The 25,863-nt window shown below is 46.0% G+C and overlaps 1 protein-coding gene across 6 annotated transcripts; it reads right to left on the reverse strand.

Moving 5' to 3' along the window:
• Window positions 1–1,341: 1,341 nt before the first annotated feature.
• TRAFD1 (TRAF-type zinc finger domain containing 1) lies at window positions 1,342–24,317 on the reverse strand. 6 transcript variants are annotated; one of them, XM_075568138.1, is made up of 12 exons: window positions 24,151–24,317; window positions 20,620–20,675; window positions 16,599–16,734; window positions 15,228–15,281; window positions 12,840–13,230; window positions 11,579–11,881; window positions 10,397–10,467; window positions 9,515–9,754; window positions 8,909–9,017; window positions 7,976–8,243; window positions 7,356–7,413; window positions 1,342–3,811 (listed from the first exon to the last, which is right to left on the reverse strand). In XM_075568138.1, exons 2-12 carry the CDS (start codon window positions 20,661–20,663, stop codon window positions 3,764–3,766), a joined length of 1,722 nt encoding a protein of 573 aa, XP_075424253.1. In that variant the 5' UTR covers window positions 20,664–20,675; window positions 24,151–24,317; the 3' UTR covers window positions 1,342–3,763. The 6 variants fall into 6 exon arrangements, with proteins under 6 accessions (XP_075424253.1, XP_075424254.1, XP_075424255.1 ...); XM_075568139.1 differs by having other exon boundaries at window positions 24,143–24,317; XM_075568140.1 differs by lacking the exon at window positions 24,151–24,317 and adding an exon at window positions 22,398–22,422.
• Window positions 24,318–25,863: the final 1,546 nt, after the last annotated feature.

Below are 25,863 nucleotides of genomic sequence, written 5' to 3' on the forward strand. Positions count from 1 at the left end.
AAACACAAACAAATGTTTGCGCAATGTTGCACCGGCAGCACCACCGCAACTGGCAGAGGGTAGCGAGCAGACACTACTTGTATTTACTTTATTAGGTATATGTTCTCCTGGTTCTCTATGGCAGGGGTGCTTAACTCGTCACCCCCCCCCCCCCTTTCAGTCGACACTTTTTTTTTTTTTTTAAAGGCCCTCCACAGGTTGGTAATTCTACCACGGAAGGTAGGATGAGAAGAAATTGTGCTTGGTTCTGGATACCTCCGGTGATGCGAAGGAGTCTCCCACTGTAGTAATGGCCAGCTTTGTGCGGCTCGTACAGTGTTCCGTTCCACCAAGTCAGTGCCACGTGGTTCTCAGGTCTCATGGGCCAGTCCCAAAGTTACAGAACCATTTCACAAAGCTCAGAGGTGCACGTATATCCACTGGAGTGATAATGAACTGAACACTTAACCATGCAACATCTACTCATACTTTTAGTACTTTAATCTTTTAATTTAGGAAGCGGAGAAGCCTAATAACTTGCAAACACTTAGAGTGTAAGCTCTTCAGGGCAGGGACTCCTTTAACCAAGGTCTACTTTTATGTATGATGCACGTATTCCTATGTCACGTGTTTCACTGCTGTAGAGCACTATCTACAAGGCTAGCGATATATAGAGATATACATAGAATATTTACCCCTCCGGTAAGAGGCTAGTGAGGCGCTGCTTACCCAATTGGGAAGCCTGGAAGGAACCCCCATCCACAGGGACAATAAAATCCGAAAACCAAAAGAAAATACACCGCTCACTAGTAAATGTATGCAAATAAATGATTGTCGCCTAGAGTGGTACTGGGTGCTTCCCATGTGCTGAATTGAGATGTATTTTTTGACAATAAAAATCAGAGCTTTAAAGAAGTTATCAAAATGGTCATCTTAAAGGATCTACAATAAAAAAAATCCATATACCTCTAAATAGAATATACTATAATTACTCAGGAGGTTTCTCTTTGTATATAAAAAGTTCTGCAAGATCTTAAAGTTTTCAAAAAATTCTTGTAAATCTAACAGTGCGTTAACCCTTTAAGGAGCTAGAGTGATGTACAATGCCAACCTCTCTAGGAAGGGTCACGGTAATACAAATTAGGCATTTTAGCGTTGGAAGTGGGGACACGAGGCTGGAAGCAAAAAGTCCAACCACTTCCTAAAATAAAAAATTCTATACTCCATCTGGGTTTCTGCGAAGACGAAAATACAATCCTTTTGTAGATGGTGTTTGGATAAAAAGGTACCTAAAATAAGACTCCCCTACATTCAGAACACATCCGTTCCCAGCACAGGAAATACCACTATTCAACACACATGCATTGTGAATATTTTATTTCATTAAGTATTTAATGCTACAGAATATAAACATTTATATATTTAAAACAAACAAAAAAATCAGTAAGAAAGGATTACATACAATTTAAAGCAGCAGACCATGTTACAATCGCCCCCTTGGGACCCCGAGACGCCTCTGCAGCATGTTACACTGGAGGGGACTTTGTAAAATCAGATTGTAACATGACAGATCCCACCTCGCTCTCAGGTCCTGCCGCAAACGCCGTTGCGATGGCCTCCACTCCATGCAATACGTTGGGAAGATTTCTTTTCCGTACTAGAGAAAAGTTGAACTCTATTCAAATGAGGGGGATTAAAATCTCCTGCACAGGAAAGGCTGATTTAGAGTATAAATTAATGGTGTCCATAATAATTCACGATTTGAAGGTAGACTTCATACATAAACCCTCCTAGAACATTTAGTATTGGCAGGAGAATATATCATTAGTTTTTTCACACACGATAGGAGCTATGCAAAATGATTTTTTTTTTTGTGGAGTCGCCCATTTTAATTTTGTGATCTCAATTTGAACAGGAACGAGGAACTACAATGAGATGAATTAGTTAGTATGGCTTCTGCTTGTTTTTCCAGCAGCACATACCCACCTATTCCAGAAACACGGTAAAGCAGCTGGTGGAAGTTATTGCATCCTTAAGGGCCCGTTGCCCCCACTGCTCACTACGAAGGTCTAAAACGTCATCAGCTGATGAGAAGGAATAGGTTTGTGCAGTTGGTGGAGAAGCAGGAGTCTGCACTAAAAGGAATAAACCATCATAATGACTAAATCGGAGTGGCTTACTCCGGAGATTTCCGTTCTATTTTACAATCCCTTTTACTTATACTCCAATAGTGCCAAAGCACATTTTTAACCCTTTTAGTGGCAGAAGGGGCCACCACATTGCATAGTTACAGGCGCCTCTGACAATGGAAGGGTTAATATTATTGATCTATTTAGAAAGAAACAAAAAGGAGCTCTCCTGCACGCCAGGCGTTACTCCCGCACACCGCGCCGCGGTACAACTCCCATACACCGCGGTATAACTCCCATACACCGCGGTATCACTCCCATACACCGCAGTATAACTCTTGCACGCTGCTCCCTCAGCAGGAAACATGAGCTTCTGCTTTCAACCAAAAACACTGAATATAAAAGTAAAAAGTAAGTGTGCAGAGAGAGACACAAAATTACCGGCGGTCCCTTCCGGCGATCCCCAGACATTACCGGCGGTCCCTTCCGGCGATCCCCAGACATTACCGGCGGTCCCTTCCGGCGATCCCCAGACATTACCGGCGATCCCCAGACATTACCGGCGGTCCCTTCCTGCGATACCCAAGTATTACCGGCGGTCCCTTCCGGCGATCCCCAGACATTACCGGCGATCCCCAGACATTACCGGCGGTCCCTTCCTGCGATACACAGGTATTACCGGCGGTCCCTTCCTGCGATACCCAGGTATTACCGGCGGTCCCTTCCTGCGATACCCAGGTATTACCGGCGGTCCTTTCCTGCGATACCCAGGTATTACCGGCGGTCCATTCCTGCGATCCCCAGACATTACCGGCAGTCCCTTCCTGCGATACCCAGGTATTACCGGCGGTCCCTTCCTGAGATCCCCAGACATTACCGGCAGTCCCTTCCTGCGATACCCAGGTATTACCGGCGGTCCCTTCCTGTGGGTTTAATGCCAGCTCAGCAGCTGCAGAATTGCAGACATGTCTCGCTGTAATTTGCATGGGGGTTAAAAACACTGCGCTGCTCTGAAGCAAGTGTCATGTAATTAGACAATGAGGTTAACCTAGGGGTGGGGTAGTCTGGAGGTACACCATTCCTACCCAAATTAGACGGAACCAGATATCCCTGTGAAAACGCTGCAGGTCCTCGCTACAATAAACACTGCAAGTCACTTCTGACACTAAAGACATCATACCTTACGCTCTAAACTTTTGTTCTACACCCGCTGAAGCAAACGAAATTCCCCAAATCAAAGTGACGGCCCGAGTATCCGCTAAAGAGGATATGGACCAAGCCCTTAGGGGCGCCATGTTACAAAATGTCAGTATTGTATATTTTGACACACCGGCTGGACACGAGGCATGGTTTTAACAACGTGTTCAGCGAAAACAGTGTTTTACAAGAGTTTGTGTAAACTAGGTTTACAGATATGACATGCTGAATGTTTCTGCATTACAGCCGGGGCGGTGATTTACACTATTACACTCATTCTATGGAATATATTACAAAAAAAACACACAACAGGATACAAAACATTGTTGGTTAGCTTCTATACACTGTATATAGCAAGGCGGTGCTCCCATCCCCCGCTGTGTGCATATCGCTGATAAACCAGACAGGATTGTGACTTCAGTGCTTAGGAAAAGGTACAAGTCTAGCAGGCAGATCCATCACTCCTCCTTCTCTACATCTCCGGTCCCCGTGTTAATCTTCTTAGTCTGTTGGGGGGGGGGGGGGGAAGAGGGGGGAAGAGGGGGGAAACACAGTAATTAGCTAGTAGGGGGCTCTTCAAGTCATTCTCCAATAGGGCCAGATCAGAAAACATTTAGACGGCGACGGGACCCAAACATAATGCAATCTTACAGAAGCAGAAAATAAAGATGATTGCACACGTCGGAGAAAGTGCGAGGGTTGGGCGAGAACAGAAAGAAATCCCACGGTAACATTTATCTCCATCAGGTTTATTTTTAAGGCCAAATTATGTTCTAATAAATCTAAATAAAGTGTTCAAAAGAAATACATTTTCTTTAGATTGTATTGACCGAAGGGCCCTTCATTGCCAAACCCGATATCTGCACGCCACCTTCTCACCTACACTGCTCCCACCCCCCTCATCCCATCCCTCACCTACACCCCCTCATCCCTCACCTACACTGCTCCCATCCCCCTCATCCCATCCCTCACCTACACTGCTCCCACCCCCTCATCCCATCCCTCACCTACACTGCTCCCGTCCCCCTCATCCCATTCCTCGCCTACACTGCTCCCACCCCCCTCATCCCATCCCTCACCTACACTGCTCCCATCCCCCTCATCCCATCCCTCACCTACACCCCCCTCATCCCTCACCTACACTGCTCCCGTCCCCCTCACCCCATCCCTCACCTACACCCCCCTCCTCCCTCACCTACACTGCTCCCCATCCCCCTCATCCCATCCCTCGCCTACACTGCTCCCACCCCCCTCATCCCATCCCTCACCTACACTGCTCCCATCCCCCTCATCCCATCCCTCACCTACACCCCCCTCATCCCTCACCTACACTGCTCCCGTCCCCCTCACCCCATCCCTCACCTACACCCCCCTCCTCCCTCACCTACACTGCTCCCCATCCCCCTCATCCCATCCCTCGCCTACACTGCTCCCATCCCCCTCACCCCATCCCTCCCCTACACTGCTCCCATCCCCCTCATCCCATTCCTCGCCTACACTGCTCCCACCCCCCTCATCCCATCCCTCACCTACACTGCTCCCATCCCCCTCATCCCATCCCTCACCTACACCCCCCTCATCCCTCCCCTACACTGCTCCCATCCCCCTCATCCCATCCCTCCCCTACACTGCTCCCATCCCTCATCCCATTCCTCGCCTACACTGCTCCCACCCCCCTCATCCCATTCCTCGCCTACACTGCTCCCACCCCCCTCATCCCATCCCTCACCTACACTGCTCCCATCCCCCTCATCCCATCCCTCACCTACACCCCCCTCATCCCTCCCCTACACTGCTCCCATCCCCCTCATCCCATCCCTCCCCTACACTGCTCCCATCCCCCTCATCCCATCCCTCACCTACACTGCTCCCATCCCCCTCACCTACACTGCTCCCGTCCCCCTCACCCCATCCCTCACCTACACTGCTCCCATCCCCCTCATCCCATCCCTCACCTACACCCCCCTTATCCCTCACCTACACTGCTCCCCATCCCCCTCATCCCTCACCTACACTGCTCCAATCTCTCTCACCCCATCAGTCACCTACACTGCTCCCATCCCCCTCATTCCATCCCTCACCTACACCCCCCTTATCCCTCACCTACACTGCTCCCCATCCCCCTCATCCCTCACCTACACTGCTCCAATCTCTCTCACCCCATCAGTCACCTACACTGCTCCCATCCCCCTCATTCCATCCCTCACCTACACTGCTCCCATCCCCCTCATTCCATCCCTCACCTACACTGCTCCCATCCCCCTCATCCCATCCCTCACCTACACTGCTCCCATCCCCCTCATCCCATCCCTCACCTACACTGCTCCCACCCCCCTCATCCCATCCCTCACCTACACTGCTCCCATCCCCCTCATCCCATCCCTCACCTACACTGCTCCCATCCCCCTCATTCCATCCCTCACCTACACTGCTCCCATCCCCCTCATTCCATCCCTCACCTACACTGCTCCCATCCCCCCTCATCCCATCCCTCACCTACACTGCTCCCACCCCCCTCATCCCATCCCTCACCTACACTGCTCCCACCCCCCTCATCCCATCCCTCACCTACACTGCTCCCATCCCCCTCATCCCATCCCTCACCTACACTGCTCCCATCCCCCTCATCCCATCCCTCACCTACACTGCTCCCATCCCCCTCATCCCATCCCTCACCTACACTGCTCCCATCCCCCTCATCCCATCCCTCACCTACACTGCTCCCACCCCCCTCATCCCATCCCTCACCTACACTGCTCCCATCCATCCATGGATGACCGGGATGGAAGCAGTGAATGGGAGAATCGGTGAAGCGCAGACATGGAAAGGGTTTGGGAATGAAGGAATTAACCCTTTTGGTACAGAGGGGATTTGCATGAAACCTCCATGCACTGCCTTGCTGCCTCTTTTGTAGTGATCAGGTTAATAATAAAAATAAAATTAAAAAAAAAGTTTGGAGGAGAAAAGGGTTAAGAGGTAAGGGGCGGAGATATTAAGGAGAAAGGTAAGGAATTAAAGTGGGGTGGGGGGGACGAGAGAGGAAGAGTCCCAGGGGGGAGGGAGAGGTTAGGGAGTGAAGGGGTTATTACGAGTTAGAGAGCAGGGGTTGTTACTGGACATTCTGCATTCCTGCTCTTGCTCTCACCAGTGGCTTTGAGCTGCCAGACACTCCTCCCCCCTCCCTGCAGTGAGAAGCACCGCCCGCCGCCCGGAGTGAGAGCAGCCTGCAGCCCCGACCACATAGGGGCAAGTTCAGATCTCCTGCTCCTCTCTGCCACACCATGACAACATCGCAATAACCAATCTCCCGTGAAACATTACTGTGAAACGGGTAAATCGCGGAACCCCAAAATAGATCAGGGATTGCCAACTCCAGTCTGTAAGGGCCATAACAGGTCAGGTTCCAAGGATATCCCTGCTTCAGCACAGGTGGCTCAATCAGTGGGTGTCATTGCCACCTCTGATTTAGACCATTTATTCTGTTAGGAGACACAGAATACTGCACAACGTTTCGGGGCATGTGACTGACACACACACGCACGCCTCAGCAACTAGCATAGCAGGAGCAGCAAATCCAGACATCACATCCAGGTCCCACTCGGGGCACCAGTTGAAGAACCCTGATTTAGGGAGGTTACAGGTGGTGCACCTAAATTCTAGTCTGACTATTGACACCGTGAGATCATTTAACCCCATGGGTGCCAGACAAGTTATGCATCCGGCTTTTGTTGGATTTGCTTTTTGCCGCAGAAGTTAACATTGTATCAGAATAGCCGTAACCAACAGAACTGGTCCACGAAAGTCTTAGTATTTATGGCAAATTGTATCTGTGTTTCATGACGTGACTAAATGTAACAGTATGCACAAATTATACATACGGTGTTTACATAATACTCCAACTCACCTGTTCAGACTTCACCCTGATACACCCTCCTTGTTATATTATTTCCTGCTATATCCCCACATAAAACTCTTATGCAGATTACACATAATGAACGGGTAAGCAAAGGATGAAGTGCGGCATCTACTTTCCCAAACCAAGAGAATTACCTTCACTTTGTTCTTTGGGTTATGGCTCTCCGTTGTGTTCAACGCCATGAATTCATCCCTTCAACAGGAAAACACAACGGGGTTACACGGGACAAACTGGCTGCATTCACAAGGCATGTCACGGGGTACGGAAAAGTGTGACAAACGCTTAATATAATGTTATAAAACGGTGTTACACTGTAGAGCGTGCACTTGTGTGTGTTTTCTCAGGGGGTACTGACCAACATCTGAGGCACGGGTGTGCTCAAACTTCAGTTCTCAAGACACCCCAGAACAGGTCAGGTTTTCGGGACATCCCTGCTTCAGCACAGGAGGCTTAATCAATGGCTCAGTCATCAACTGAGCCACTGATTGAGCCTCCTGTGCTGAAGCAGGGATATCCTGGGGGAAGGTGGTGAGGGAAACTACTTCACTGCCAAAAAGGCCTGCAATGCAATGGTTTATACCGGTGGCGCTTATAGATCTCCTCGGCGGCCCCTAAAGCCTTTACAAGTTCTTATCATGCAGCCGGACAATAATCTGCTGCTATTTATCTACATGTCCACACGTTTTAGGGACACACGCAAACAATTGATGTGCTCTACTTTATGTCATTGTAATAGAAGGTCCAAAAACACTACCTCGTTGATGGGCCCCTATGGGGGAATGGCGGAGAGAGGTTTTCATGGTGTTGGCTTCTGCCGAATCTCAAATTGTCCTTAATGTTCCGGTTCCTCATCTCGTTCAGGTCCAGATTGGAGTGTGGGGGAGGGACGGGGTCTCTGCCAGCTTCAAACACATTAGAAAACTTGGGCGGATAGGGCAGATTTCCAGTTGAGCCACTTGGTCTGACAGTGTGGGATAGTCTACCAGAGCGATCCTTCGTCAGGTTGTTCAGATAGCTGGGTGCTGCAAATAAAATAACCTTGTTCACTCACAACATGTTTACACGCTACAGAGTTTATTTTATAGTGCTAAACAAGCTATTAAACAGTGTTGATCCTTCATATGAGCTCTTGATACAAGTCCCTTAGACCAAGGGTGCGCAAAGAGGGGGGCGGGAGATTTTCCAGGGGGGCACGGCGGCTACCGCAGCTTCTCCTACCTGGTCTTCGGCGTCATAACATCATGGGGTCATTTGACGCCGGAGCTGAGCAAGTGGGGGGGGGGGGGGGGACGCGAGCCGGCAGTGGGGCCCAGTGTCAAAACACTGCGCACCCCTACCTTAGACCAGGACACAGATACGAATACAATTCATTAATATAGGGGGGGGGAGGGGGGGGGGGGGGGGGAGTCTGTAACTTGTACGCAACGTTCGAGACAGCAGTGTGCAGCTAGACTCGGATTAAAAGGAACACCACTGGCCAATGGATGAAAGATTTAAAAGCCTAAGCTGCCATCATGACTCCTCTTCCAATGTATCTGCCACACATTGCAGTATTACGTTGCTTTACACCCCTATACTAGGGAATGCCTTTGGTTTTACAATCTTCCACCATCATACACAATCCAGTTTGGGCTGGAGTTGCACCCCTTCCCTCCCGATGGCGGCACCCTTTCCCAGGTTCTACTACCTTGGTGAGGGAGGAATCCCTTCTCCGTATTTTCTTTCTTGGCAATGGGTAGGGACGATGGAGGAAAGGGAGCCGTGTTCTCAGGGCCCGGGCACATTTCACACTGATCCTAACAGAAAGCAAAAAATATGGACGTCTTTAAAGGCCGCTTGGGAGGTGGAAGGAGAGATACGTTCAATAAACCAAGAGCAATGTATAAATGAGACAGGATATCTTTATATATTTCCAGAACGCAAAATCCCATGCTCCACACGAGGCAAGAAACTATCCCCAGTTGGCAGATAAACGGCCTGTAATAATGATGTCGTTACGGTATCCAATCCCCTTAAGATTTAGATGGTTTGATGTGCGCAGTCATAGTCCATATTGTATTTAGCAGTAGATTCTCTGTACACTTGCCATCACACTGCAGCACTAACAACTAGTATACACGCAACACTTGGTGGTGGGTGACAACGAGGACACATGAACAGAGCACCAGATGTTTTAAGAGACCAAGGAACGAACACACACTCACACCATTACACGACATGACTAAACCAGGGACCCTATATGTACACGATACCTGGAGAACGAACAAGACTAAAGCACGCATGTATACAACACCTGGTGATGAAATAGGATCTCCTCTTCCATTTGAACACCGCAGAATTCGCAAGGAATGAGGAAGTTGTGTAGCGTATGGACAGGGGGCTGTTCCAGATTGGGGGCCGAACGCTCACTCATTAATGTCGGGTTTGAAATCCGATCGAAGGAAGGTTTGTGTTGACCGAAGTCCAGCTCATGGCTTGGAGAGGGGCTTCTTTTGCAGAAAGAAGCAAAGGCACTTCTAGGGTTACAACCGGACTGTTATAACAGGAAGAAAAGTGTAAGGCCATCATGCAGGATGTTTAAAAACATGCTTAGAATAGTCTACACAGTGTCACGCTGGCCAAAAGCCTAAATTGAAGGATACATTTTGTTAATCCCACTTACATACCAGGCAACAGTGTCAATGATCCAGGTCGGTCTTTCTTCAGATCTTACTCGATTATACCCAAGTTGCTAAAATACCAGAGAATGGGAATACAAAGTCCGAACTGGATCATTATCACCGCGATAGTGTATTTACTTGGCAGGTATGTGCTTTAAAAAAATAAAAAAAATCATCCTCACCAATGTAACACCTTATTTACTATTCTTGATGTCAGTTTCACATATAATATAATATAATATATATATAATCAAAAAAACACACACCTATAGCTTTTTAACAATACATGTGACTCCTGATCGCCCATAGAAATTACTACAAATTTCCACAACTAAAGTTGTATTTCGTTTCCTTGGCTGATTGCCAGGATAGAACGTTCACAGGTAAAGAAGGTTTATAATGTGTAGACAACGGTTGCAGCATTCCCTGCGGGAGCGGCACACACAGACCTGCATATGCGCAATCGGAAACTGAAAAAAAAAAACGGATTATGCCGAAGTCAGGAGTCAACACACCTGATGCAAGATGAGGTCCTCTTCTGGGAAGAGCTCTTCACAGAATTCACAAGGCAGCATTATGTTATTGGCTGCAGGAAAAAGAAATGAGAACATGTTTCTTAGTATAATGAAGGAGGAAGTCCCGACATGCAGCGATGTCCTACGTTTCCAATCAGAAAGCACCTGTTTTTAGACCAGGTGGTGATGTGCTGGAGGAAAGAAAATGATACCAGTGAGGCTGCAAAGTGAGCCCAAGATCACACATTAATAAAGTGTTTGAGGCTGGAATCGAACTCACAAGCTTGTTTAAAAGAGGCAATTCCCAGCGGCATTTAAAAAAATAAAATATATATTTTATTTTTTAATGTATGCAGCCTTTGATTATCTTGATTGGAAACTAATTGCCTATTTGTACTGCCGTGATCAAATCAGCAAAGATCCTGATTCACAGGGTTCACTAATTGGCTGCCTTCAGTCAGTGTAACTCGGCAGCTACAATGTATTCTTAGATTACTAAAGGTAAAATTGTCTATTGTTACAGTTTGCAGCTCAAACTGCTGGGAATATAGGCAACAAATCACAAACAGGAAAGGGTTCAAAGCTCTTGCACTCCTGGGGAGGTGGGGATAAAACCGGTTATAGAAATCAAAGATGTGCAGTATATTAAAACCAATTCAAAATGGCATCAAGAGTTGAATAATATATAGTATAATATATTTTACTACAGAACCGATTAAAATTTTTTTACAACAAACCCACGTAGGCCATTGCATGGATTGCTCCTTTACGACCATCATCTTAAAGGAACTGTCTCAATTATGAACAAATGGGTGCAATATAATGATTTGGTTAAAACTATGTGATCTACATGAGGGAAGGGCTGGTGATTGCCAATCTTGTATGCTGGAGTCCTTAAAAGGAATGTGAATCAATTTGACTTCAATACCTGTCAAATGTCCAAATTACAAATGGGGACTGGATAGAAGAGTGACAAGAACAGTAACATAAACCCTCACCCGTCAATGTTCACAAACACTTCCAGAATGAGCTTTTAAGTACTGCATACTGTAGTTTTCTCTTAATCAGATTTGTCTAAACTTCAACCAACCACACATCACTGACATAGTTCACTTTAAGCCTAAATAGAACACGTTACTCACCAGCTCACTGCTAACTAAACAAACGACCAGTGCTACTTACATGTCTGACTGCTCGGTGCATCAACAGGCGGCGAGTTATTGCACGAGAAAAGGGTTGCATTGTTCTGCCAGTGGGGACGCTCATTTGCCTTGGTGTCCTTCGAGTAGAAGGCCTTCCAGCGATCTGTACTGGTCGCAGTAGAGTCGGCGCTAGCACGAGACTCATTCTGAAGGCTCAGACCCTGAAAGAAGTCAGAACTGGAACGCTCTCTTCTAGGGACAGAGGACCCAACATTTCTCTCTTCTTGGAGTTGTTCCTGGCTATCCAGGTAGCGGTTTCTGGCTAGATTTCTTCGTTCAGCCACTAGAAACAGAAATAACCAAGGACTCAATGCTATTATTGTCCACTATAAAAACAGTCCATATATTTCATGAACAGCAACATTCAATGGAAAGGTAGAGCCAAAGAAACATTTTTTTTTTAATACATACAAATATTTTTTTGTTTTTTTGTACAATCTTTAACTAAACCCTTTTGTGATGAGACGGTCCGTAAAAGTTTTGTGCATACAGGCAAATAGTTAAGCCATACTTTGTTAAATATATAAAATGATGCTGCTACATTAACCAAAGATATAAAACCAGTAGAAAAACTTCATACATGTATCATAAAAATATAAAATAAATAAATAAAAACCCCAAACACCCCCGCCCCCCCTCTCTCTCCCATCTCCAGTCCTTATCGACCCACTGCTGGGTGAAGCCTCCCCAATGTTCTATGCACTGCGGTTGCAGCCTCTCATTGTCGCCACGCTCCACCACATTTTCTGATTTCATCCTCCCATCTTACTTTTGGTCTATGATTTTCCCTTGGAATCCAATAGAACAGGGGTGTGCAAAGTTTTTAACCTGCGCCTCATGTACCGGTCTACCTCCAGGCTTGCGACCCCCCCTCCTCCAGCTTCATGTGACGTCATGTTGCCATGGCAGCGTCATTTGACGTGTCGACAAAGACCAGGTAGGAGAAGCTGTAGAGTCCTCACGTGGTCCCCCGGGCGTTTAATTTAAATACCTTGGGGGAAGAGCGCGGGACCCCTGTAGCCGCCGTACCCCCCCTGGAAATTCTCACACACCCCCACTTTGCACACCCCTGCAATAGAGTACCATATTTGTCCAACGATAGGCATTTCTTCTTGCGATATGTCTGGCCCATCGCCATTTTAATTTCTTTACACTTGTGATGTCACAGAATATATTACCTTTATCCCTTTTTAAGCCCCCCCAAACGTCTTTACATAAAACGTTTTGTGGGGTGGCCTTACCTCGGCTCCGATTTGCTTCCACTGTCTGAGCCACTCCTCTTTCAAACCCTGTAAACGGCCCATAAAATCTACTTGGCAAATGTCCCGGCATCCTAGACAGCAGATGGTCTCCCAGAAAGTTGTGGACCTCTTGGGATTCAAACCATGTTCCTCCTTGGTTGACGTAGTTGTATTCCGGCCTGCTTCGCGCGTGGGCAACTTTTTTTGGCTCGGGCTCTTTGCCGCACACTTCTGGATGATCTTTCAGATCCTTCATCATTACGCTGCGTCCACACGTCTCGCAGCGCTCTGTCCGAGCGCCGCAGTAATCCTCGTGCTCCCCACTTTTGTTAAAGCCAAGCTCCAGCTCGCAGAACTGGCACTGAACCAGGCGCAGTGAGCATGCGGAGCGCTGCAAGAAGAGAGATCAGTTTGTTAGGGTGCACTGGGGGTGTAGACTCAAAGCTCCCCCCCTAGCACCAAACTAGAGACAGTGATCCCTTACAGCAATCAAAAGTAGGCAACAGACTCCTTATTAAATAAAACATTGTTAGGATATTTTTCTGTTTTCAATTCCAATGAGGAGCCTGGATATTGAGATATGGCAATATTATGTGCTTATCCCACAGATAACGTAACCGTGTTTGTTTAAACCACGTTGGGGGGCTATATAGAGGTTGTACCTTTTACAGCAGCAACCCAGGCTGCTCCTCTTCCCCCCCTCCCGTCCCCCATATTATGTGAATTAGACAGGATGCCGGTGCTGGACTGCGCCATTTTGAACACGAGGAACCCCCAGCTACTTCGTTTTCGTTATGGGATCCGGCTCCCATCCCAGGGGAAAAACTAAAAAAATTGTTGTCAAGTCGCAGGCCAATGAACAGCTGTAACTGGGGACGCTGCGGATTTCTATTAGGGTCTCGTGCCAACGTAGTATTGGGGGCTGAGAAAAAGCTCCGAGCTCCGGGCCGCCCCTGATTCAAACACTATAAATAAAAATAGCTTCAACTTTGGGTAGAATTGCTGCACACTGATAGCACCTTTGAAACGTTAAGTGAATAAGAACCAAAATACTAATTTGCCACATTATTTTGCAAGCATACTGGTTTAACGGGTCATTAAAAATAACAAGGAAGACGTAAAGACCCCATCTAGGCACACGGGCATTAAAAGGGTGAACGGTGTCAGGCTTATGGAGAGACTCTCGGCCCAAGCAAAACAAAATGTCGATTGTTTCCATAAGGTCTGGGAACTGTGGCCCCCGGACTAGAAACACCCCAAAGCAGGGTTAGAAGGGTAACCTTTGGATGCAAAACACGATAGATTCCAGTTTTCGTTTTTTCCTCTATCACTTACTGCCTCCCCCAGTTACCGGGCAGATTAGTAGCCCCTCCCTACCCCCCACACTACCCGCCCTCCCCCTCCCTCAATGCCTACCCTCTCCCTATCTCTCCACGTTCCCTTCCTATACTATACCTTACCCTATCCTTTCTTATACCCCCTGAAAAACTAAGCATTTTAACAATCTAAATTAAAAACAATTGATATAGGCAATGGGACTTGACAAATAAGAAACAAAGAATAAGTAAAAACTAGACAGCACAATTTAAACTTTTGTATAAAATATTCTGATGTATATACATTTGTTCCAATTGAATACTATACAGTAAAAGTGATCGTCGTCCTGCAAAATCCAATTTAAAAAAAAGCAAAAAAAAAACAAAAAACGGGGGATTGAAACCTTGGCAGTGGTTGCAGTGGTTTCCTCGAACCCTTTTAGGTAGGGCAAACGTTGGGAGAGGCGAGACATGTGGGGGGGGGGGGGGGGGGAGAGAAGGGGTCCCATTCAAGGTCTTGCACAACACACAAACGTGTAACTAGAGGAAATGAAACCTCTAGAAACTGGCAGGTTAACCAGGCGGACTAACGAACCCGTGGTTTATAGGCAATCCAAGCCGTGGTGTTTCCCCCCCCCCCCCCCCCGCTCTTCCTAAATATAGGATTGAAGCAGGGGGGGAGGGGGTCACCGGAGCAAACCCCATTAATTTCAGCTGCAGGGACACTCTGCTTTTACAGATACCTGCGTAGGGAGCGCCGGTAGCCACCGGGGTTCACATGATGGCTGCTATTTATTTATAGCTCACGCGGCCCAATCTGAAGCCGTGACATCACCTGGCGTGGCCCATGAGAGGCGGGAGCCGAAACTGCAGGAGATACCAGCACCCCCTTTGGAGGTTAACATATCCAGAAGCAGGGGGTCCCCGGAGCCAAAATGAATGGGGTTCAGCTCCGGAGACTCCCCGCTTCAATCCCATGTTAAAAAAAAAGGGAGGAAGAAGGGGTATGAAATATAAAACTGTTCAATGCCAGTGGTCTATAGTTGTCTTAAGAGGCACAGAGTATACTGACCTCATGTTCTTCCAAGTGCCTCTTCTCCATTATCATCTTACATTTACAGGTCACCTGCAAGAAACGGCAACAATATTACCATCTAAACCGCGGGGTGAGGCAGCGACCGCCCACCTTTTCTATGCATATGCGCAGGTTGCTTTAGATTTGATTCTCCATGTTAAATATGGCTGGTAAAGAGGCACATGCAGACATGTGGCGTAACATGAACAATTACACTAATGGTGACACACACACACACACACGGAATGAATGACAAATGCCCCGACTGGGGTGTGGCCAAATCAAAGAGGTAAATAAAAACACACACATTGCTATAACAGCTATCGCCCTGAGGAAGCCACCTCATCACCCCAAGTTGATCCGCTGCTGGATAAATGCCTCCCCAATGATCTTCCAGATACTGCAGTTGCAAACGTCTCTTCCACTTTGCACCAACAAATGTTACAAGTCCCATAAAAGCACTTGGTATTAACTCCCAGCATTTAACCATTATACAGTACCAATTATGCATGTCATGTGCCATTAAGTATCTCATTGTTCAATATTATGTATGTAATGTGCAATTACATATCGCGTTATTGTTCAACAGTTTTGAACAATATGATACTTAATTGCACATTCTGTACATGATTGGATAATTGGTATAATGGTTAAATGCTGGGGGTGAATACAAAGTGCTTCCATTCAGCCCACTTTTATGGGGCCGGGAGGGTTACCTCACACACCCGTCTGCATACCGTCTTGTCTGCACACCCTGTAACTTCCACACTCCTGCTTTTTCCTTCACAGATGTCGCCCTACATTGCTGATCCTGTGATCTCTGCTCTAGTGCTATGTGCATATAATCTGCCTTTCCCCTCTGCTAAATTACCGGCTGTACTGCAGCCTATTGGCTGCCATGCTTCTGTGAGGTCATCACGTGGGCGGTGTTTGGGCCCGATGTACCTGCCTTTTACAGATTCACTGCGTCTGTGATGTCACTGCGTCTCAGTGACGTCACTGGTTTGGGGGTTGGCTTGTGTTTCGTAGTTTATTTTGCTTTTGGGGATACACTGTGGGTATATAAAATTGTATGTTTTTACAATATATAATGTATATAATGCATGTTTTTACTTCCTGTATCTTGAGAAAAGTTGATGGGAGGATTACAATAAAATCTTTATCAGAGAGTGCCTGTCCCTTGGAGATAGATGATATAGATGCGTATAGATAAGAACATTTGTATAAAACCTTGTGTTGCTTTAATCTCCTCTGCTAAAAGAACCAGCATTGCAATGCTCTGCAAAGCGCAGGAAGCCGCTGACAGCAAAGGGATTGCATGGATACACCTGACAATTAAAAAGGTGTGTGGATGTTTAATGCGACTACCGGAGCATGTTCTGTGGCTACGTGCTCCTCCATTTCCGTGGTCGGGAACGGTTCCTCACACATGCGGCACATGCTTATCTTCCTCTTGCAGTGGATCTCGTGGATGGTAAAGTTTGCCAGCGGTATATCCCGTTTGCTGAAAAAGGACAGAGTTATGACATATAAAACCAGAATAAATTTAACCAAAGTTACAATGCTTCATGCTGCAAACATGAAAAAAAAATTTAAAAAAATCTAAGAATATTATTGAATCAATGTTTAATGTCTGCAAAACGCTCCTTTGTTAAGTTACAAGGGGTGCTCGCCCATATGACATGGTATTCTCATGTAAGGGAAGTGTACAGTCCAAATGAACAGGCTCCGGAAAGCACATCAAAGTCCATAAACAAATAACGGGAACCAGGCTGAGATGGCAGCAAAAAGGTAGGTGTTTATTTTGTACTAAAGTACATCACAACATGGCTGTTTTGTAAAAAAAAAAACACAATTCTTCTTCCGCGTTTCGTGCACCAGGCCCTTTATCAAAGAGCTTTTTGATAAAGCGCCTGGTACGCGAAACGCGCAAGAGGATTTCTTTGTACAAAACAGCCATGTTGTGATGTACTTTAGTACAGAATAAACACCTACCTTTTTGCTGCCATCTCAGTCTGGTTCCCGCTTATGGACTGATGTGCTTTCCAGAGCCTGTTCATTTGGGCTGTACACTTCCCTTACCCGATTCTACATCGGAGAGGCACGCATGATGCAGGAACCCTGCTGTCGTTTGCAACACCGGTGCAGTGAGTACATCAATTGACCTGAGTGACGAACAGTGCTTATATATTGTTCAGGACATTCAAGAGAGAAGTGTTGGGAGGCATGTAATTCGGGACTTCATATATTCAATCCTTCCCCTCATACTAGTGCTGTTTACCTTCTTTGCATGGATTGAGACTCCTTTATTAAAGGGGCACTATGTTAGAGATGTGTGTGAAACACTTAAATAAGCACCTGCACGGTTATACAGTTACCAGTTCCTTGCTGCAATTGCTATACGGAATCATATCTTGATCTCTCAATTGATGAAGAATTTGTTTTGTGCTGTGAAGCACTAGTTTTGGGACTTACAATCCCTATAAATACATCTCTGGTATTCTCATGTGTTTGGATAAAGAACAATGCTACGGCACATAATGGAAGTAAAATACACCCTAAAAACTTCACCGTATAATGTTGATTGAAGATTTGAAATGAATAAGCTGTATGCTTGGCTTCAATGAAAAGGTTTTAACTCCCTAAACACACCACTACTATTAGTTCAATATGGTCTTCTGAAGAACTGCATGGTTCAGACACAAACATGGCAAGAGACTGTATTCCCCACTAGCAATGTAATAACCCCAGGAAGGATCAGCTTGTCAGCTGCTAGCAGACTCGCCCAGCATAACGTAGGCCCTACAGCTGAATGCAAACACTGCATGAAACATATTCTAAGGAACACTGCAGCTCCTCTGTCTGCAGATACCGGAGAAGCTAAAGTGAACTCCGAGCTTTCGCCATCAACGCTGGATTAGTTTAAATGGATATGTGTTTAGCTCTACGGATGGAAAAAAAAAACCCCCACCTATTTGCTTCTTTAAAAAAATAAAAACAAGAATGATAATATTGGCATCATCGCATTAAAACATAGCACAGAAGAGTCAAGATCGGCAAGACACACCAGTCTTATCACACAATAGACCAGGTAACCATGATAGTATTTGAACAGGACCATAGGTAGATTTGGGCAGCGATTATTACATTTTGCTTTTCAGATACATACTGTACCCTAGTGCAGGAGTGGTCAACTCCAATCTTTAAGAGCTACCAACAGGTCAAGTTCAGGATACCCGTTTCAGCACAGGTGGCACAATCTTTGACTGCACCACCTGTGCTGAAGCAGGGATATCCTGAAAACCAGACCTGTTGGTAGCTCTTGAGGACTGGAGTTGGCGACCCCTGCACTAGGGTTCATATACCGAGACTCCGTGATCTTAACACAGAGGACAGTGAAGAGCCAAGAGATAGCTATAGAGAGAGACACGGTTGCAACTTCAAAACACACCTCACGTTTTTAATTACGTTTTAACTTTGTCTATTATTATTGGTACATGAATAAAAGTGTTGTTTTTAATATTAGATATGGTTGATTGTCAAATTCTATTTAGGGTTTTTCCAAGAGCGCAGAATTAAAAGGAATTATTTCCCTTCTACTTTATCATGGATTGCTGCTGCAATAAAGTCCTCACCTTCCCTTCGCTTGGAGATTGAAGCAGGGCTATTTGGGCTTTGTCCTGCGGGTCACTAATGAATACAGGCCAGTGTTCTTTTTGTACCAATGAGATCAGAAAAATATCAGAATTCATGAAATTGGTTCCCATGGAAATAAATTATGAAATTTACACTTCATAGTTATTATGCAAATCTGCAACACTTCTAATTTTGCAATTTCTCTCAGCATCTAAGCACTAAGGTGATAAATTATACCCAAAGTGGCCTTTTTTGGACTGACCAATTTGTACAATACAGATTTTTTTTAACATTTAACCCTTTGGGTGCTGTATGACATAGCTCGGTCTGCCACACCCAAGGGATGACATGACCTAGTAGCAACGTCATTCAATATGCTCGTTTGTCTTGGGGGAGATCGCGCTCTGCACTCCTGCGGAGCCGGCAGGAAGGAAGAGGACTCCTTCCCATCATCAGTAACGCCGTGATCACGAAGGGATAAACCAAGGACAGTAGCATAACTAGAAGGTTAAATATAGGTAATTGACCATTTGTATATAATTTAAAAAAAAAAAACACTCCACACAAAGTATTTTTAGTGTAGTCATAAAAGTTACTGCCCCATAAAACCTGAGTGTGAAGATCCCCACTGAAAGAGCAGGAGGGCGTGGGTCCCTATTCCAGCACACTTTTAATACTGTACATTCATTCAGTTCAGCTCTGGAGCCCTTCCCTCACATCCCCACACAAACAAATCCAGCAGCAAAAAAACAAAAATGTACATTTTTGGACTAATTGTTACACCTGCACCCCCCCGCCCACACACTACATTTTTGGATGGTATTTGGAAAAGATCTAAGAAATATTTATGCCAAACAGGAAAGGGAGAGGCTCCTTAAAATCAATGCCTTTGAATGCAGTGGGCATGGACAAGACCCGCTCTACACCGACTTAAAAAAAAAAAAAAAACACACCTGTCAGGACGGAGCTTCCCTCTCCTGCGCCAGCACAGGAGTGAAGATCCACCGCCCCTAGGACACCTCCTTGCTGCCACCCTCCTCCTTACGACTAGAAGCAAATCACACTGCAGACGCCACGGCGTTGTGTTGCCACGGCAATGCAACATCATGTCATTTGACGCTGCGAGTCATAAAGAGGAGGGTGGCCGCAAGGGGGCGGCCGCCACAGGTAAGTGCCTTCCCCATCAGGCCAGAGAGTGCAGCATCTGTATATGGTGGCGAACATTTTTGCCGCCCCAGCCCCAGGAAATCCGCCACTGTCTGCGTCAGTCTACAGTGCAGTCAGGTTGTACTCTGTGTCAGTGTATAAACTGACACGGAGTAGAACCAGACTGCGCTATACACTGACCCGGAGTATAACCAGACTATTATTGCAATGCCAGGTCAATGTCTTCTGGAAACGCACCGTGCCCCACCACCAACCCAAAAACTCCCTACCTCAGCCACTGCACCCCAGGTTGTGAGCTCCTTTAGCTAAATCGCCATTTAAAATAAATAAATAATAATGTAACCTTGAAAGATTTCCCCTCACCCTTTCAGGGCAAGGTTTCATTCCGAAATCCAATGCTTAGTCCAGGAGATGAGCCACTGAAATATTAAGTGCACGGGAGCTCAAAATGGAGCTCTCCCAGAACCCAGCAGAGTCCGAGGATCTGCGTGGAATGATTGCCTCCATTTCCAGCTCATAATGACCATTTGTACATACTTTGCGAGACAGTGCAGTGTATTTTTCAGGTGCTCAGTGGCTTACTCACCAATTCCCACACAGCTCCGTTTCATGCTCCGCTTCTGACGCCATGGCTCAGTATTTCTAAATAGAGCAAAGTATTGTATTACTTTCACTTACGTTTCTCTTTAACGGAATAGCTCTGACTCATTTCTCAGCCACAGCTTTAAGTTTCAAGTTCCAAGAAAGGGAAGGTATACAGAGATTTACCTGATAAGTAAACATGGGGAGGACGCTGATCCAGGGAGTAATCTGATTGCCAATTCTTGGAGTCAGGAAGGAATTTATTTTTCCCCTTATGAGATATCATTAGATAATGTGTCACTGGGGTTTTTTGTTTGCTTCCTCTGGATCAATATACTGTAAGTACGGATATAGGAAAAAGTATCTGTCGTCTAAATTAAGCACAGGTTGAACTTGGACGCATGTCTTTTTTCAACCTCATCTACTATGTAACTATGCAAAAGTAGACCCTTTAAAGATTGTGTTGAAATAATGCAAATATTAGATTGTGATGCTGTATAAAAGCTTAAGAATGTCAATTTAGGGCCCTATTCTATATAGTTCAAGGCGGTCGTTTTCGTCTGAAAACCTACACTGAAAGCAATTTGTATTTTCACCTGAAAACGGCCGTTTCAGAACTACCCCTTAGATGGATGGGAGAGGGCTAGATAGGGGGGGGGGGGGGAATAAACACACACACACACACACACACACAAACACACACGTCAACTCCTTCACATAACAAGCAGCTACCAGAAACACACCAATCTTCCAACCCCACCCCCCCCCCTATACCTTTTGCTTCCACTTACTCTTCCTTATAGATTGTAAGCTTCTTGGGCAGGGCCCTCCTTACCTACTGTAACATTGTATGTTAATGTTTGTTATTGTATTGTTTTTTTGTCCTCCAACCCAACGGTTACATACGCCTATAACATAGTATCTCTCTTACTGTGCATGCAATGTCTTGTGTATAATGTATAACCCTGCTCACTTAATGTAACCATGTATCTGTCGTCATAACTCTGTGCCCGTGACATACATTGAGAGTTAACCTCTCGTTTTTAAGTATTACTTTTTATAAATAAATAGTGCAGTTCTATGAAATATGTTAGCACAATTTTTTTTTTAATTATATACATACATATTAAATTATTTGCATTGACTTAATTGCAAAATGAGAATTTGTATTAGATAAGAACACGCAGAGATAACAGGTCAGAAGACTGCGTCCGGTGCTTAGTCCCCTTCCTGCCATGTATTAATTATTATTTACTATTGTACTTTGCTCTGATCCAATACATCATTTTAAAAAGCATTGCGTCCCCTCCAAGAGGTATTTGCGATCTACTTCGAAGTGGCCCATTGAATCTTTTCGGATGAAAATCCCCATTGACAATGGGGGTTTATGTGGGGGGGGGGGGGGGGGAAAGAAGAAGGGCTTTACTGAGTATATAGAATTTATCTCCAAAACCAGGATTCACTAGGCTCTGATAAGGGGTATTGGGCACGATCCCATATTGCAGATAACCCCCTTATCGGATCTTAGTGAATCTACCTAAGAACGGAGTTATGAGCAGAAGAAACGCCCCATTACAGAGGTGAAAGAGTTAACGTAACCCAACCCCCAGTCTAGCCAGAATGCACTCCCACAATGATTCATACATGCTCAAAACTGAATGACTTGGCATAGGAAAGGGGAAAACACGTCTCAATGAAAACCAAATAATGTTAACACTCCCCAGAACCTCTACATGTGCAGGGAATATCCAGATCTTTTTGAGCATGAAGAAGTAAAAGTACCTAAAGTTTTGGATCTGCTTGGCACACAAGTTTCCGTATATACAGAACCAGGTCCACTTGGCAATCTTGTACGTTGCATGGAAGTGAAACTGACTTCTCCCACAATGCATTGCACCCCAGGTAATGTTTATTAATAGAGCGTTATGTCCCATCCCAGGCTGACTCATTACCAACACCTGTGAGAGCCGGGACCTCTTTACATAATAACCGGGAATAGCAATCCTTTGCTTGTCTGAGGTTTAGCAACAAAAGACATTAAAGCTGCAGTTCAGTCAATATCCTGCATGTGTGGGGTTTTTTTAATAAATCAGTTCTGTAGTAAGAAAAAATACTTTTAGTATTTTCTGTTTAAAAAAAAAAAAAAAAACAACTTTGAAAGACCAATTTTCTTGTATTCTATTTTAACAAGCATGCTTGTTCCTATAGCAACGATTTACATTCCCCATATTTAAAGATGTCGCCAAACTTTGCCGATCAATAGACGGAGAACGAATTGACCGGCAGCTATGCAGTTTTTTTTTTTAGGTAAGTAGAGATTGCCCACATAAAACTATTGAAGTAAAAAAATAAATAAATAAAAAAAAACTGAACTGCAGCTTTAATATGAAAAAAAAGCATATAAAGTTCCAAACAAATACACATTTTCATATGGGAAAAGGAGATGTAAAGATTAGTTTTGAAACACAAATGACCCATTCAGCTGCTTCCCCCACACTGGGAGTGTATGAGCGTGTCTGAGACACCTGTTTCTGCACTTTTACACACTCAGGCTTAACCCCATCATTGCCAGGGAGGCAGAATAATCTGTCCTGCCCATTAGCAATAATATCCTCAATGCCCAGGAGGTGCCCGCTGTGCCACTGAAGGGGTAACCCAATGGGTGCCAGAGTGCCTGCAATGGGTGGCCTCCCATAGGAGGGACAAGAGGTACACACCCAAGGAGTGGCTGAACCTGTCCCTAAATCACCTGCTCCCCACCCCTGAGCAACGAAGAACGAACCTCCGGAGTGCTGTCCCTAAAGGGTTAACCTATTCAGTGTTAAAGGAAGTAAAGGGGGGGGGGAGGGGGTGCAATGCACTGCTCCAATATGGGGGGGAGGGGGGTTGCAATGCACTGCCCCAATATGGGGGGGGGGGGGGTTGCACTGCACTGCCCCAATATGGGGGGGGGGGGGTTGCAATGCACTGCCCCAATATGGGGGGGGGGGGTTGCACTGCACTGCCCCAATATGGGGGGGGGGTTGCAATGCACTGCCCCAATATGGGGGGGGGGGGGGGTTGCAATGCACTGCCCCAATATGGGGGGGTGCACTGCCCCAATATGGGGGGCGGAGGGGTACACCGCCTGACCGCCTGCTTCTAGTGACCTGGATTCAAATAGGACACCCTATAAATATTAGGGCACCATGAATCTTTCTTAATATCAAGGTGCCCACTGATAAAACTATAGGGTTAACCATTTCAGTGCCGGCGGAGGGGGGCACATGGGGCAGAAGTAACCCGTACCTATAAGGGCCCCCTATAAATGATTAAGGGATCAGCAAACCTCCTTAATAGCAAGGTGAGGGAACTATAGGGTTAACCATGTCAGTGCCAGGGGAGGAGTACCAGATATAACCTGCACCTATAGGGGCCGCCTATACATTATTAGGGAATGAAGGGTCCCGCTCGGGGACTAAGGGGTTAACCACCGCAGCGTAACCGAGGCCTCCCGCCCTGGCCGTGCAGGGGTTAAAGGTCTGTACCGTCTCACCCCGTCCTCGCGAAACCTCCGCCGCTCTCCGGACCGGTAACAAGATGTCAGCGCCTGGAGCCCGGACTGAGGTAACTCCGGAGACAGGCAGCGGCCGCTTCCTCATACTGAGACAACAAGCAGCGCCGCGCGGCCATTGGACGAGAAGGCTGTCAGTCCACGGATCTCCCCACCTCCCGCTTGTTACTGGACGGGAGGGATTTGTCATGTCGAAGAAACCCTTCAATCCCTGGCTCCTGATTGGGCGAGGTGGCTTGTCAATCAAAGAAACTTTCCAAACCCCGATTTTCTGGGCTGGTGATTGGACGCGGGGGCTGTCTGTCAAATGAACTTTTCCACCTACGGCTTCTTTATTGGACAAGAGGGTTTGTCAGTCAAAGAAACCTTACATTTAGGCTTCCAGATACTGATTGGCTGTCCAGCTCATCAGGTCCCGCCTAGATTTACAGATTTTTAAAAAGAATAATAATTATTATTGTTCTTTTTATTATTGTTATTAGTGTTCTTCTTCTTCTTATTATTATTATAGTTATTCTTATTGTTGTTCTTCTTCTTCTTATTATTGTTGTTATTCTTATTATTGTTATTGTTCTTATTGTTATTGTTATTGTTCTTATTATTGTTGTTATTATTATAATTACTATTGTTGTTGTTATTATTGTTATTAGTGTTCTTCTTCTTATTATTATTATTATTGTTGTTCTTCTTATTATTGTTATTGTTATTATTATTGTTATTATTATGTATTCAGAGTTCGCAAAATTGGGTCTTTCTGGCAAATAATATGCAATAGGCTGTAACTGGGCACATTGCCGGAGCTGCAGAGGTTAACATTGTCAGATCCTCCAGTATATGACACCTGAGTCTGGGGACAATGTATTTCTTTTTTGCATTTTAACCCTTTCATTGCAGCTACCTGGCCATGTTTCCTCTGTAAAATGGCCAAAATCCACCCTTTCCCCTTCACTCCACAACTAAAACTCTCCTGCATGCCCTTAGTATTCCCCAACGTGACTACTGCATAACTGCAACCTTCTTCTCTCTGGCCTTCCTGCCTCCCAACACCTTAGGCCCCGGATATATTAGCCGGAGCGCATGGCGTCACGCGCACCTGCGGCAGAGTCGATCCGTGGCCTGTGGGGTCTGGAGGAGGAGACGCGACGGGGAGGCCTGCCCTTGACGCCACGTGAGCGGTTCGCCCTCATTGGCGGAACTGCGCACGTGACCCGGCCATCGCTGGACAAAATCAAAACATTTTATAGCGTTAAAAATTGCGCTGCGGTGTCTCCGACATCCTCCGTTATTCTCCTGCAATTTCCCCCGCCAACTGCAGTGAACATGACGCCGCATTGCTATGGTAAACGGACGCAACGTGACGTCATGACGCTACGCGGCGTCATGTTGCCATGGCAACGCGGCACCACGTAGCATCTGGTTGCCATGGCAATGTGGCGTCATTTGACGGCGCGGAGCCATGTTCACTGCAGTTGGAGGGGGAAATTGCAGCAGGATGCCGAGACTCGCCGCCGCACCACCGCATCACACAAACTAAGGGATTTTTTTTTCTCCGGGTTGGCCTTCAGTAGAAGGTGGCAACCCTGGGTGTCGGGCGCACCGTCTCGCTGTATGGACACGGCCTTACTCTACAATCTAACCCAGGAGTGGCCAACCCAAGTCCTCAAGCCACCAAAAGGTCAGGTGTTAAGGATATCC

Source organism: Ascaphus truei, chromosome 13 (genome assembly GCF_040206685.1).
Source record: "Ascaphus truei isolate aAscTru1 chromosome 13, aAscTru1.hap1, whole genome shotgun sequence".
Classification (NCBI taxonomy): Eukaryota; Metazoa; Chordata; class Amphibia; order Anura; family Ascaphidae; genus Ascaphus; species Ascaphus truei.